We start from the raw sequence: 14,865 nt of genomic DNA on the forward strand, positions 1-14,865 counted from the left end.
ACCCAGGCAGATGTTGCTCCATCATGAAGGTGTTCTGTCTTCAGTACATCAGCACTGCTGCTGTTGAGATAATGGAAGAGAGTCAACAATATTTAAACTACATGTGACCTGTTGATAAAAATTTGCATTACTGTTTACATAAAGTTAGAATATACAAAAGCAGTTATAGATCAAGCTATCATTTAAAATCCATTGTTATTAGCATAGCTTCTGGGGGTTGTCAAACCTTTTTTGTAAAGGGCCTGATAGTAAATCTCTGTTTACACTCAGCCTCATTTGCATATACTTTATATATATATATATATATTATATATTACAATCCTTTACAATGGAGAAATTATTCTTAGGTCTTAGGTTATACCAAAAGCGGGCTGACTGGTCCAATTTGGCACATGGACCATCTATTACCTATACCTGGCATAAACTCATTGGAGCACATAGATTTAGACTCTCCCCATCTACCTGAGCCAGTACCTCTCTTTATATGTCTTAAGATAATTTGGGTTTCCAGAAATGATCTATAGGTTTTTACCTAACTCTTGCTGAAAATGTGATGCCTTTCTAAACATGAAGGTACTGAGTCTGAGGTATAAGGCAAAATTTATAAAATGAGGTATATAGAGGTTTGAGCATTATCAAACCAAATATCGTTCTGGAATTTTCTCTCCATGATGATTTAAGTCAACATTTAAAATCCTGTGTTCCAAGAAGCCTCTATAATAGATATACACAGTTTCAACTTCATTCAGAGAACATGTGTTCTACAGTGCTTTTCTCACCTATACTTTGCTCCCTTTGAGCTGGAGTTTATAGGTATATATATTTTCCAGCTCCTTGATTGTTCTAGAATGTCTTTGCTCTCACTAAAGCAGTGGTAATAAAGTAGAAAATATGATTGAGTAGCTTAAAATGATAATATGTGTTTCTCAGCATTTCAGTTAAAGATGACTGGGGACTTGGAGAAGCAGTTAATTCAGTGTCAGTGATGATCTGGATGAGAGGGTTATGTGTATTAACCAGAAACTTTGAGAATGGAGCAGTTGCCTAGACATTTTTCTTTATAAGAAAATTATCCTATTTTACATGTATAAGTGACCATTTGTGTGGGGAGAATTTTTAAATTATTTATTTATTTATTGAAATTAATACTTTATTTTATTATTATTATTGAATTTATTGGGGTGACATCTATCTATCTAATCTAATAATAGACAAATATGCAAATTGACCGCACCTTCGCTACGCCCAAACCACGCCCACCAGCCAAGCCACGCCCGCCAACCAATCAGGACGAATATGCAAATTATCCAAACAAAGATGGCGGCTAATTTGCATATCGCGACAGCGTAGAAAGAAGCCAAGAGCTGCAGAAGGGAGCAAAGCTGCAGAGAAGCAAGCAAGCCGGGGGGAGGAGAAGGGAGGAGCGGAGGCGGGGCTGGGGGAGAAGGAAGAAGAGCGGGCTGGCAGAGAAGGCGGGCCGGGGGAGAAGGGGAGCGGAGGCGGGGCCGGGGGAGAAGGGAGGAGTGGAGGCGGGGCCAGGGGAGAAGGAAGGAGAGCGGGCTGGCGGAGAAGTTAGAAAAGCAGGGGGGCTGGCGGAGATCGCGGGGCGGGGGACAAGGGAGGAGAGCAGGCAGGGTGGGGTAGAGTGCAGCAGGAAACCCTATTGCAGGATTTTTCCTGCAACGGGAACGCTAGTATATATATAAAATCCTAATATGCAAATAGACTGAACAGTGGAACAACTGAACAACTAGTTGCTATGATGTGTGCTGACCACCAGGGGGCACATGTGGAATATGGTGGGTGTCGGCCATAGTGGGATGGTGGAGCAGGTGAGCAGGAGTGCCAGACCAAGGTGGGGCACTGGTCACTATCATCAGGGTGAGCCTCTGGTGGTTACTGAAAATTCTTTGCTCCCATGTGCCATGATTCCTGCTGCCGGCACCAGCCCCACTTGCACCCACTGCTGGTGCCAGAGCTGCCGCTCACACCCGCTGCTGGTGCCCAGCGCTGGCCCTGATCTCTCGGCACCCTCAATGAGTGCGAGTGGTGGCTGCTGGCCCCAATCGCCCCTCAGGGCTTCTCCACCTCCCCCTGCCCTTGAGGGGCAATAGGGGCCAGCAGCCGCCTCTCGCCCCCCTGTTGGTGACAGCCGCAATCGCCCCTGAGGGCTTCTCCATCTACCCCTGCTCCTTAGGGGCGATTGAGGCAGCAGCCACTGCTCACACCCACTGACAGTGCTGGCTCTGCTTGCACTTCCTGTTGGCACTGGCCTCAATCACTCCACGCCGTCAGCGAGTGCGAGCGGGGCTGGCGCCATCAGCGTGTGGGAGCAGCGGCAGTGGTGGGAGCAAGGCTGCGGGCAGAGAGGGGACCAGGGGCCACGGTGGGAGGGGCCAGGTGGAGGCGTGGAGGATGGGCCGAGACCCACCTCTGTGCCCACTGCAGCCTAGCAGCCCACAATTCCTTTCAAGTTGCACAAATTTGTGCACTGGGCCCCCTAGTTGGTTAATAAATTTGTATTGTTTTCAGGTTTACAATTCTATGATATTGTGTGTTCATCACCCCAAGTGAAGTATTCTTCTGTCACTATTTATTCCCCCTTTACCCTCTTCAAACTCCCCCAAACCCCTTTTTCTCTGGTAATCACCACACTGTTGTCTGTGTCTAAGAGTTTTCCTCCCATTTTTCTCTTATTTTATTTTATATTTTATTGTTTTATTTTATTATTTTATTTCCATCACTATTTATTCTCCCTACACCCTCTTCCATCTCTATCCACCTCCCTCTCCCCCGAAATCACTGCACTGTTGCCTGCGTCCATGAGTTTTTTCTCTTATTTTTTCTTTTTTGCTCAATCCCACCCCAGCACTCCTCCTCACCAGAGCTGTCTGCCTGCTCTCTATGAGTCTGTCTCTATTTTGCTTGTTAGTCCAGTTTGTTCATTAAATTCCACATGTGAGTGAAATCATATGGTACTTGTCTTTCTCTGACTGGCTTATATATTTTCACTTATATGTGGAATCTAATGAACAAAATAAACTAACAAACCAAATAGAAACAGACTCAGATACAGATAACAGACTGACAGTAATCAGAGGTGAGGGGGGTTGCAGGGCTGGGTTAAAAAGATGAAAGGATTAAGGAAAAAAAACAACCTCATTGACACAACAGTATGGTGATTACCAGAACAAAACGGGGAGGAGGGAGGTAGAAGAGGGTTTAAGGAGGATAAACGATGATGGAAGGAGACTTGACTTGGGGTGGTGAACACACAATACAATATACAGATGATGTGTTATAGACTTGTACAACAAAACCTATATAATTTATTAACTAATGTCACCCCAATAAATTCAATAAGAAAGCAAAATTTTCAAGTATTAAATGGTAACGAGTTTCTTTTTAGGCATAAAGTTTTCTTATTTATCAGCTGGATGCAACTTACTCTATAAGTTATTCTTAATAATTATGTATCTCTGGAGTATATAGTGTTCTTAACGGATATTTTTGTACTATACTTTAAAATGATAATCTGACTTGATTATTTTATTTTATTTTTTAATTTTCAGAAAGTATCTGTATATCACATCTTCTTTTAAAGGAGCATTTAAAAATGAAGTTAAAAAGGCAGAAGAAGCAGTAAAGATTGGTATATAACTATTTATGGCTTACCTTATTATTGTTCATTCATTCTACAAACATTAATTGTGCATATATTCTAAGATACATACTGCTCTAGGCATTGTAGGAATAGCCACAATGAATCAAATGTAGTTTCTTCCTCTAAGGAATTATATACACATTTTTTCCATCTCTGTTAAATTATTGTTATTTAGTAGTTTAAGTATGATCCAAGTGGAACTGGATGGGCCTATTTTAGGAACCCTTGTTGTCACTGATGCTGAGCTAGATCGTTTCCAAGATTACTGCTGCATCCACTTCAGGAAGGAAAGTTGTACACATTCGCTTCTCACAGTGAGGACAGAACCATCGTTTCCCAGTGGTGCCTGAGGGAGGAGTAGCTTTACGTCCATATTTTATGGATTTTAGATAGTTTCCAGTCAGCCAACAGCCAGTTGTGACTTTTTAGTTTATATGTATGTGTTTTTGCCCTTTAAATTGTCATGTCTAAGAGGAAGTATGCTACCTACACTTAGTATGTGTAAGTGCTATGGAAGGAATATAGGATTTTCTGAGGTGATTATTTGTAATCTCCTCTTTTTGGTCATGTTTATATATATCTATGTAAGTATATAAAATGCTCACTGAAAATTGCTTGAAAGAATTTCATGGTGTAATTACCTTGCTTCTGCTTCTAGCTGAACTTGTATTGAAAGATGCTCGAATTAGGGCCAACCAGCCTGATAGAACTTCCTTGTCTTCTCCCGCCAAGGTATGACACAAAGAGCAATCTTCTTAAATGGCAAACAGTGTCCTTTGCTTTTTCCTGTTCACAGTTGTCTCTTGTAATTTACTCCCTAAATTTTTAAATGCAGACAAGCTCAGGTGACTAAGTTAATTTGAATACAGGTAAACAGAATAGACGAGTGCAGAGAAACTAGACAAAACTCAGCAAGTAGGGGAGGGCTGAGACAGAGCAAAGATGAACAAAATGTGGGGTGAATTCAGAACAGTTGGGAAGAGAGTCACAACTTATTTCTTTAAAATGAAAAGAAAAGTAATAGGAGAAAATAATGAAAAGCAGACAAAAGCTAGCTTATCAAATCTTCTTGAAAATATCTTTTCAAATCATAGCTCCCTATGGACCTAAATAAACGGACAGAGCAGGGAGAAGACTAATATACAATCCTTCTTTCTAGAGTTGGGAATTATGTGCTGTAATTATGAATATTAATAACAATGCTTCCAACTCACACAGCTCTTTTCTTATGAGGTGTTCCACACAGTTCATAAACATCCTCTGTAATTCTTGCAGTATACCCATGAGTGAGATAGGTTATAAAGAACTATTGTTATTAATTATAATGCATGGCAACTAAGAGAAGAAGAATATTGCTGCAAGACATGAATTTAAGTTTTCCAACTTTTACCAAAAATATACAAAGCTTTCTAGCATAGTGAATCATTACATATTTGCTTGCATACAAAGGGATAAGTAGGTATCTGGAGGGGAGAAAAAGGTTTTACTTCATCTTTCCTTCATTCTCTTCTACGGACTCAGTGTATGATTTCTTTCCGAGATTTGCCCTAAAACATGTGAAGACCAGGGCTGTATCTGATGAAGAGTTCTCATGTCTAATGGTCATGATTGGGAATTAAATCGAAGAGTGGCACCTGGTCATTCCCCAAAGCTATCCATGGTTTCCCCCAAATTCTATTACTTTGCCCCCTCCCACTTATTTTTTTTAAATAAGGCTAGACCTATCTTGCTATCAACTTAAAAGTTTAATCTTTTGTTATTTTGTTTCTAAGAAATAAATTTCCTTGGTTTTCTGTATTTGAGAAACAAGAGAAACAGACTTTCTAATGGGTCAGGACCTTGCTTTCTTGTTGCCTTAACCTGTTACCTCTCACTGCCTCTTTGTCCGGTGCTCTCAGCGCGGACAGGAAGAGCAGGGAAGTCTTTGACCAGCTCACTTTGTTGCTCTGATGCACACTGGTTCATTTAACGCAAAGAAGAGAGCAAAGCAGAATGACCTCTGCATTTGACCTCTAAAATTCCTCTTGGCAGTTGAGTGGTTGAATTTGAAGTAAAATGAAATACCAACCATTTACCTTTTTTTTTTTTTTTTTTTTTTTTTTTACTTTTAAGTCAGTGAAAATAGTGTTCAGTCAGCAGTATACCCATCAAATGAGATGTCCATTTTTCACATCAGGTGGATGGAGCGTGTTAAAAGTCTATTCTTATTTGTGAAATAATAATGCATTTTTTTTCTGTCTGGTTAGAGGGAGTGTATTAGAGATAGGGTAGTGAATGAGCCAAATATATCAAATAAAAGAGAAGAAAGACAGAAGAGCCTGGTACTAAGGCACTCTGAGAGGGAGAAAGCCTAGGTGGGATATCCTAAAGGGAAAGTTGAGGGAGTATCAGGAACTTTATATGAAGGAAACATTTTCTTCATATAATTTTTTTCTTTTTTATTGAATTTATTTGGGTGAATGACATTGGTTAATAAAATTATATAGGTTTCAGGTCTGACAAAATTTTTTAATCATAATTTTTTTTCCTGAGAGAAGCCTTAGTGATTGATGGAGTGATTCAGCATTTTCTGTTCTCACAGATGAAAGCCAGAGCCTCGGTACGTTGAATGACTTTCCTGAGCTGTCAGGAAGTTTATGTGAAAAACCTCTGTGCTTACAGGGAGCAGTGGCCCTTTCTCTGAAAGGCAGAAAGGACATCGGAATTAGTGCAAGATGAGAACTGCGGGCTGGGATTTAGCTTGCCTTCTTAGCTATTAGAACTTAGTCATTTATCAAGTATTTATTGAGTATCTACTGTGGTAATATTGCATTAGGCAATGTGACCTATCACTGTTACCCTTGTGAAACATTTGTATAATAGGATAATAAATATCAGATCAGCTTTTGTTAATCTAATGGCATAATGTTCCCTCCTAACCAAATGTACCTCTCCAGGACGTATTACAGAAAGCTTTGGAAGATGTGGAAGCAAAGCATAAGATTCTTAAAGAGAAAAGGAGGTAAGACATATGATTTTCTGTTTGCCAGAATCCTTGGTGCTATATTAAAAACAAATTCTGATTTCTGAGTAAGGCAGATTTGGTGGTTTTTGTGACAAGTTCTCTTTCTCAACCTGTGACATCTTATGATATTAAGCATCAAAATCCCCCAACCAACATAATCAATCTAAAGTATTTATAAAGTATATATTTGCATCTACACATAGGTTTACATAATGTTAAAATTTCTGAATACAGAGTAAAAAATTAGTTCAGTGTCTGATCAGACGAAGAAGTGAACTGCCCAGGGGATCAGCTGACAACTTCATGTTCCCTGTGTCCTTTGCCATTTAAAGTCTGGAGAGTTGGTCCCGTTTCTTCCCTCTGCTGGTACTGATGAAAATTTATGATGGAAAAATCTTTCAAATAAATTATCACTTATATGTAGTTAAGATAAAAATTGCAAGCCTATAGTACAACACCATTATTGGCATTTGTAAGGTTGACTCAGGTGTTTCACAAGTTAAACTGAAAATAATTGCTGTTATTCAAGTAAGGTCAGACTTTGAAAACTGCATTAACTCTGAGAAACAAGTTTTTAGGGAATTATTACTAGTTTTCAGCATTATTTTTTTTGTGAACCATGAAGTGCTATACAACCATCATTTTCCCCAAACCTTAAATTTGAAATATTAATTATGCATTTATCAAAATAAATGTTAAGTGAATGTCAGAGAAATCTTCATTGAAAAGCAAAGGCCTCTTTAAAGTCTTCAGGAAGAAAAAGCTGTTTGATGGCTTGTTTGAAGTCACAATGATATGCAGGAAATGTAACCAACCTATATTTTATTAATAATAAAGCCAGTTGGTGTGAAATCTTTATAGCAAAATGCTTAAAAAAAAACTTTGAAGGCAATCAGTATGCCACTTAATATCACGGAGTGACTGTGTCATATCCTGTAACACCCTGTTTTGGGGTTCCTTACATAGTATTCTTTTTTTTTTGTCAAAGAATGGGGGTCTAATTATTGAGTAGACACTTTTGAGGAAAAGTTTGATCCATATATATTTAACCCTACATGTACATGCATTTAAAAACACATAATTATGAACCCATATTAATAACTTCCTCAGAAAGTCTGATGTACTCATATCATATCCCATGGAAGGACTGATAGAACTTTATTGTCATCCTTCAATGATAGATACATTTAATCAGTCCAGTAAGTATCTGATGTCAGTTGTAATAGCTGGTGGGCATGATTTGAAAAGAAAAAGCTGTTTTTGTGGAATGAAAGAAACTACAGGATGAATTATATTTGCAGTCATTCTTGGGAAAAGAAAATAACATTTGCTAAGCACCTAATCTGTTCCAGGTTTATATTTAACATTATCTCCTTTAGTCTTCATGGCATTCCATGTGGCTAGAGAGGTGTTTTCTTTCATTATTTAGATGAGACAGAAAGTTGAAGTGACGCATCATAGTTAGTACATGGTTGTTACAAAGACAGGCTTTTATTTTTATATTTGAAGCCAGGTCCATCTTTCTGGTTCTTACATCCAGGCACTTTTCATAGCTCCACACAGCCTCCTATTAGTCCAGTTGTTTCTACCACATTCTGCTTTGTCTCAATTTCCATCTTACCCTTTTAAATAGAAAAGTCATATAAAACACAGTATTGCAGGACAGAGTTAGAAAAACAGGAGCTCATAATCTGCCTACACTTGCTTTATTAACTTCCATTTACCCTTGATTTTGGAAAAAAGAAAGGTAAAGAATCTCTTGTGGCACATTCCGACCTATGTAGTATACTGGGAGGCTTGAGAACATGCTAGAAGTTAGAAATCACATCCAGTGTCAGAAATATCTGCATTTAAAAACAGTCAAATCATCAGTTTTCAGAAGGGCTGCAATTAGGTCAGCTATTTGGCATTTTCTAGTTCTTATAAATGAAAATTGGCAAACTTGTTTTTGAAACCAGGAATGCTTGTGTTTGCCTGGCATGGTTATTGGCCATTATATTTATGCAGAATACTTGGCTATGCAGGGATGCTGAGTGTACCCACTTGGTTTTGCAAAATACCTGGATATCTTATATGTAATTCCTTTGATAGTTGCCTTCTGAGTTTAATTATTCACATTTTTGTAAACTGTATATTTTTACTTAATAAAAATATTTTTAACTTTTCTAAATATAATGCTAGAGAATTAAAAACAGCAAGGACACTCTCTCTATTCTTTGGAGTGAACATAGAAAACCGAAGCCACGCTGGGATGTTCATTTACAGTAATAACCGCTTGATCAAGATGCATGAGAAAGTGGGCCCACAGTTGAAACTGAAGTCCTTGTAAGTATGCTTTGTTTTCAGAAGCAGAGGCAGGAGGAAGGAGGCTGCAGTGCGATTCTGTCTGCGGAGTTGGATGAGTGACTAAACATAATTGGAGCAGGTGTCATATCCTCGGTTCACCCTTCCCATCATTGCACAGCCATTAATCTGCCTAATTTACACCAGTGGAGCTGTATGCCTACTCCAAGGAAGAAGCTCACTTTTGGAAATGTTTTCAGTGCATCTTCTGAGCAACTTGATGTTTTACCATTCTTTGCGCCATTTACTCAAATTAAGGTTTTAGTATTTTACCAAGTAAAAAGCAATGCAGGCACATTAAAGAAATTTTAGGAAAGGAAAATCCATAGTCTTACAAATCAGCTCATAGCCCCTTCATGTATAGATTCTTGCCAATATTAGCATGTATTTTTAACACTGCAGCTTGTTTGAATTCCGGAGTAATACAGTCTGGTGCTTGCCCAATGGTCTGAAACTCCACAAGCTGTTTTCATGAATTATGTAAAGTCCTGAAAAGAGACCATAGGGAAGCACAGAGACAGACAAGACAACCGTGACCAGTAGAATGGCTCGGGGGAAATTTTTCATCTTGCTTCCTCACTCTCAAGGAATTAGCAATTCATTCAAATGTTCACTTAACAAGCACTTATAGTGCAGTATCATGCGGGCCAGGCATTGAACTAAGCTCTGCACACAAGATGGTGAAGACCTACTACCACTTGCTGAGGAACTTATGGTCCAGTGAAAGGGACGAGTGTATAAATATGTATTTTTCATATTGTATGGAAACAGCAAGAATGATCTTTTAAAACATAAATTAATTTACTGTCTTGCTTAAAAACCCAATGCATGCAGAATAGAGGTAGTTGCCATGGTCTTCCAGTGATCTGGTCTCTGCCTGGCCCTGTAACACCCTGCCCCACCCATGCCCACCCTCTCATTGCATTCCCCTCACACCACCCTACTTGCTGTTCCTCAGACATCCTAAGCTCACTCCTGCCTTATGTCCTTGGAACTTGCCATTTACGCTGCCTAGAGCCTCTGTCTTTAGATCTTACTGCTGGTCCTAGCATGCCACTGAGGCACCAGCCCTAAAGTCTCCTCCTCAGGAAGGTCTTCCTGGACTGCCCAAGTAAAATTAGCCCCTGCCATCACTGCTCCCCTCACCTATCTATCACTTATGTATATTTGTATTGATTTCAGAGAGGAAGGGAGAGGGAGAGAGAGATAGAAACATCAGTGATGAGAGAGAATCATTGATTGGCTACCTCCTGCATGCCCCACACACTGGTGATCGAGCCTGCAACCTGGGCATGTGTCCTTAACCAGAATCGAACCGGCGACCCTTCAGTTCTCAGGCCAACGCTCTATCCACTGAGCCAAACCAACTAGGGCTGTCTATCACATTTTACATATTAGAGCACCTGCTTTATTTTCCTCAGCTCACTTATCACCATCTGAAGAGATTTTGTACATTGATGCCTTTACTAGCATTATGCCTTGTCACCCTTCAATAGCAGAGAAACTTCATAAACAGCGACATTTTCTGTTCTACTCTATTCCTAGTTCCTGGAATAGGGCCAGGTGCTCAACTTGAATGAATGAATGAATGAATATAGGCTAGAGGCAAGCATCAGGTTTAAAAGACCATCTAGGAGGGGCAATAAACCAAATCAGTCAGGCTTCCCAGAAGAAATGATGACCTAATTTAGACTTACACAATCAATAGTGAAGGAAAGGTTCAGTGGGAGGGGGAAGTGGTGAAAAACTTGATAGAAGCCCCAAATTGGGAAAGCTTGATTTGTATGCCATTCCAAGGTTTTTGGGTAGGCCCTAAAGAGTTAGAGTCCAGATACTCTTTCCCAGAACAGGTTATGTCACTAAGTAGGATATCCTAGTTACATATATCATGAGCTGCTAAAAATGTGGTGGTGGTTGGGGCGGGGGGGGGGGGGGGGGGGATTGAGTTTATTCATAAGACTAACAGGCAGATGCCTGTTATTCTCAGGAATAGTCCAGCCATTATGTTCCCTTGGTAGAATTTATTGAGCATCCTTTGGGCCTTTGCAATGATGAGAAATCCAACTTGACAGATGAAATGAGGATGAAGAAAGTTACTTGTGGCCAATTATATTAGTTTCTTGCAGCAAAGCATTCTTAGTGGTGGTTATTGCTAAGAGACCTCCTCTTCCCCCAATCCTGACTCCCCATGTAAGGTGATAGGTTTGGCAAAGGATGCATATTAGTTCAGTAATTATGTACTAAAGACATTTTGTATTATGAGACCAAATATACCTGGGATTATCATAGATTTGTGTAGCAAAATACATTGTAAAATAACTTGTTAAACGTTGGCATGTTTCAGACCAAGTGAGCTCATTTATTTTTGAAAAAATTAATTTAAAAATACTGGGTATATTTGCTTTTTTTCCCCCTTAGCTAATTTTTTTCTAAAATATTCTCCCAAAATTTCTATATGTCTGTATTTCCCTAGGCTTGGTGCAGGCGTGATTGGGATTGTCAATATACCTTTGGAGATCATGGAACCATCTCATAATAAGCAGGAATTTCTCAATGTCCAAGAATATAATCATCTACTAAGAGTCATGGGACAGTTCTTGGTCCAGTACTGTAAGGACACCGGGATCAGTGAGTATCAGTCATAGTAAGAGGTACTTAAAGGGGATTAACTTGCGTGATTTCTTTAAGTAAGCTGAAATGATTGTACTGATTCAGGTAACCACTATCCCAAAGCCCTGAAAGAGAGCTCCTGCATTGAAAACATGAGGGAAATGAGAAGAGAGCCAGTCACAGAATCTTTCCCATGTATTATGCGAAAAATAAAGCAGCAGATTAAAAATTGTAATTGGAGGGCAATTAGAGAGCAGTATGAAGTGGCAGCTGATCGTGGAGGAAGGAGACAGAACTTTGCTCCAAATAGGCTGAGAGACCTCCAAAGTGTGTCTCAGACTCTACTGTGTAAGAGCACACAGCCCACCTAGACCTGCGTGGTTCCTATAGCATTGTTATATGGTGCCATAGAATAATCATTGTGGGCCCTGGATAATTGTAGATATGTTAAACTTTGTTTTGTGTGTCTAAGAAGTCTTAAATATGTTAGTTCCAGAAAGATTTTGGTTAAAAATCACTAAAATAAATATACTTGGAAACTAAAAAAGATAAACTTCAGTTATCTGGAAAATTTGAATTATTCAGATCGCCTCACTCTCTAGAGATACTTGAACAATAAGGTAGTGTGCTGTGCATTAATTAAATCAACTTCCTGTAAGCTATGCAGACAGGGCTTCATTTATGGAAACAAAGAGAAGGCTACTGTGTATTTGTTCAATGATTTGCATGAAGTATGTATAATTTATGCATATCAAAAATTATGTCTCTACCCTTGAGACAACTTAAAATCTTATTATTGCTCCACTTGAGGTTGATATTTTAGAATATTTTATTTTCTTTTGTACCCACTCTGCTTGGTCTTAAAATTTTCTCATACCAGTGAAACAAGAAGTAATGCAGGAACTCAGGGTACGGGGGAGGCGGGGAATAAAAGTGAGAATGAACTTGAGGGCACAGATTTCCTGCCAAAGCCGGATTTGCATGTGTTGGTCTAAAACCTGCACAGAGTGTGGTCTGTGGACCAGCATCACCTGATAACTTAATAGAAATGTAGAATCATAGGCCTGCCTTAGACCTACTAAGTTAAAATCTGTGTGTTAGCAAGATCTCAGGTGATCTATATGCACATTAAAGCTTGAGAAGCACTGCTCTGAAAAGTACGCCATGTAATTGTTGTTTAGCATAGGCATACTTCTTTCACATGTATTTTTTTCTCAGACATGTTTGAAGTTATACTAAACCTAGGAATGACCACATTATTTGATAGGGTTTGCTGAAAACTATAGAAAGCATAAGGTGAAGGGATTAGCCAAAAAAAATGTGTGTGTGTGTGTGTGTGTGTGTGTGTGGTGTGTATATATACTAGAGGCCCAGTGCACGAAATTCGTGCACGGGGGAAGGGGTCCCTCAGCCCAACCTGCACCCTCTCCAATATAGGAACCCTCGAGGGATGTCCGACTGCCCATTTAGGCCCGATCCTAGGATTGGGCCTAAACGTGCAGTCAGATATTCCTCTCACAATCCAGGACTCCTGGCTCCCAACTGCTTGCCTGCCTGCCTTCCTGATTGCCCCTAACCGTTTCTGCCTGCCAGCCTGATCACTCCCTAACCACTCCCCTGACAGCCTGATTGATGCCTAACTGCTCCCCTGCCAGCTTGGTCACCCCTAACTGCCCTCCCCTGCAGGCCTGGTCCCCCCCAACTGTCCTCCCCTGCAGGCCTGGTACCCCCCAACTGCCCTCCCCTGCAGGCCTGGGTCCCCCACAACTGCCCTTCCCTGCTGGCCATATTGTGGCGGCCATCTTGTGTCCACATGAGGGCAGCCATCTTTGACCACATCGAGGCAACCATTTTGTGTGTTGGAGTGATGGTCAATTTGCATATTACTCTTTTATTAGATAGGATATATATATATATATATATATATATATATATATATGTGTGTGTGTGTGTGTATATATATATATATATATATATATATATACACACATATATATATATTTACATAGACACAGATAACAGTGTGGTTATAGCGAGAGGAAAAGGAGGGTGGGGTTGGTGGAGGTGGGCAAAGGGGGAGAAATGGGGAGGAGAAGAGACTGCCTGTGCAGATAATGTTTTATTGAGTTGTACACTTGAAACCTGTATGGTTTTGTGAACCAACGTCACCCCAATAAATAAAATTTTTTAAATAAAAAAAAAGAATATACAGAGTGCAGTAAAAATCAAGCACCTACTTTCTAGTCTTTAAGTGCCAGCATGACATAGTACAGAAGGAAAATGTTAAGCATTTGAAAATTGTGTATATTTTCTCTGAAGCCTCTTTCTTGTTTTCCTCATCCTTAAAATAAGGAACTAAGTCTTCAGAAAGAGTTAGACATTAACATTTAAAGGTGACAGGGATTATTTCCGTCCAGGTCATATTTACTCAGGACAGTCATGTCAGTCCTGTGGGGAAGGAGCTTTCTTGAAGCCCCTTTGTCTGGTGTGTGTGTGCCCTCCCAACAATTGTACTCTCTACTCCAGGCTATCACTTGTCAGTCTTCTCCCCTCTTATCTACTCCTTAAGTAACTCCCTGTCTCTACCTTATCTACCTGACTTTTTCCAAAACCTTCTCAATGGATGTAATAAGATCCAAAAGAAATGTTATATTTGCATTTTAATTATTAGTTGTTAATAACATATTATTTTCCTAATCTCATAATTGTCTATGAATTGATTTTGGCTCCAGGGTATTCTCACAAAAGGTGTTCCTCTAGAAGGGAGGCAGAGTGAAGATAGGACAGTGAGCATGTGCATTTGTTCACCCTCTCATAACTTCATCCCAAAAGTTCATTATCACTGAGTCAAGTAATCAAGGTCAGAATTGGTAGTCTCAGAACTGTGCTGAGGCGATTGACCTTCAAGATCTTTGCCTAATGGTTCCCACAGGAATAACCAAAGCGTCATGTAATGTTTGCCTAATACTCTGAAGGCCAGTATTATAGGACACACAATTTTAATGAAAAATAGGTTTGGTAGGGTTTTTGCCTTATAAATAAAAGATGCAATCTTTGTATTTGCTGTAAATCTGATCTGTTTCTATGGAAAATTGGGCCCTTGTAAAAAATGGAATGGACAGAAAGGGCAATGAGAGGTAATGACTTTGTGTCATTTATCCAATCTGCATTTCCTTTTGGCATAGCTGATGCTAAAGGTCTCAAATATTTTCCTCGTCTCTGAGTCTGACCTCACCTCACTGCC

The 14,865-nt window shown here is 39.7% G+C and overlaps 1 protein-coding gene across 1 annotated transcript in view; it reads left to right on the forward strand.

The window, feature by feature from the left end:
- MORC1 (MORC family CW-type zinc finger 1) overlaps nt 1-14,865 on the forward strand; it is a gene marked incomplete at its 3' end in the record, with an annotated part of 148,749 nt that overhangs the window by 50,980 nt on the left and 82,904 nt on the right. Inside the window, exons 10-14 of the mRNA XM_079766314.1 lie at nt 3,573-3,652; nt 4,323-4,396; nt 6,601-6,665; nt 8,850-8,993; nt 11,485-11,639. Of these exons, the coding sequence (XP_079622440.1) occupies nt 3,573-3,652; nt 4,323-4,396; nt 6,601-6,665; nt 8,850-8,993; nt 11,485-11,639 (518 nt within the window). The remainder of the gene's footprint in view (nt 1-3,572; nt 3,653-4,322; nt 4,397-6,600; nt 6,666-8,849; nt 8,994-11,484; nt 11,640-14,865) is intronic.

This window comes from Cnephaeus nilssonii (assembly GCF_951640355.1).
Source record: "Cnephaeus nilssonii genome assembly, chromosome: 3".
NCBI classification, from domain to species: domain Eukaryota; kingdom Metazoa; phylum Chordata; class Mammalia; order Chiroptera; family Vespertilionidae; genus Cnephaeus; species Cnephaeus nilssonii.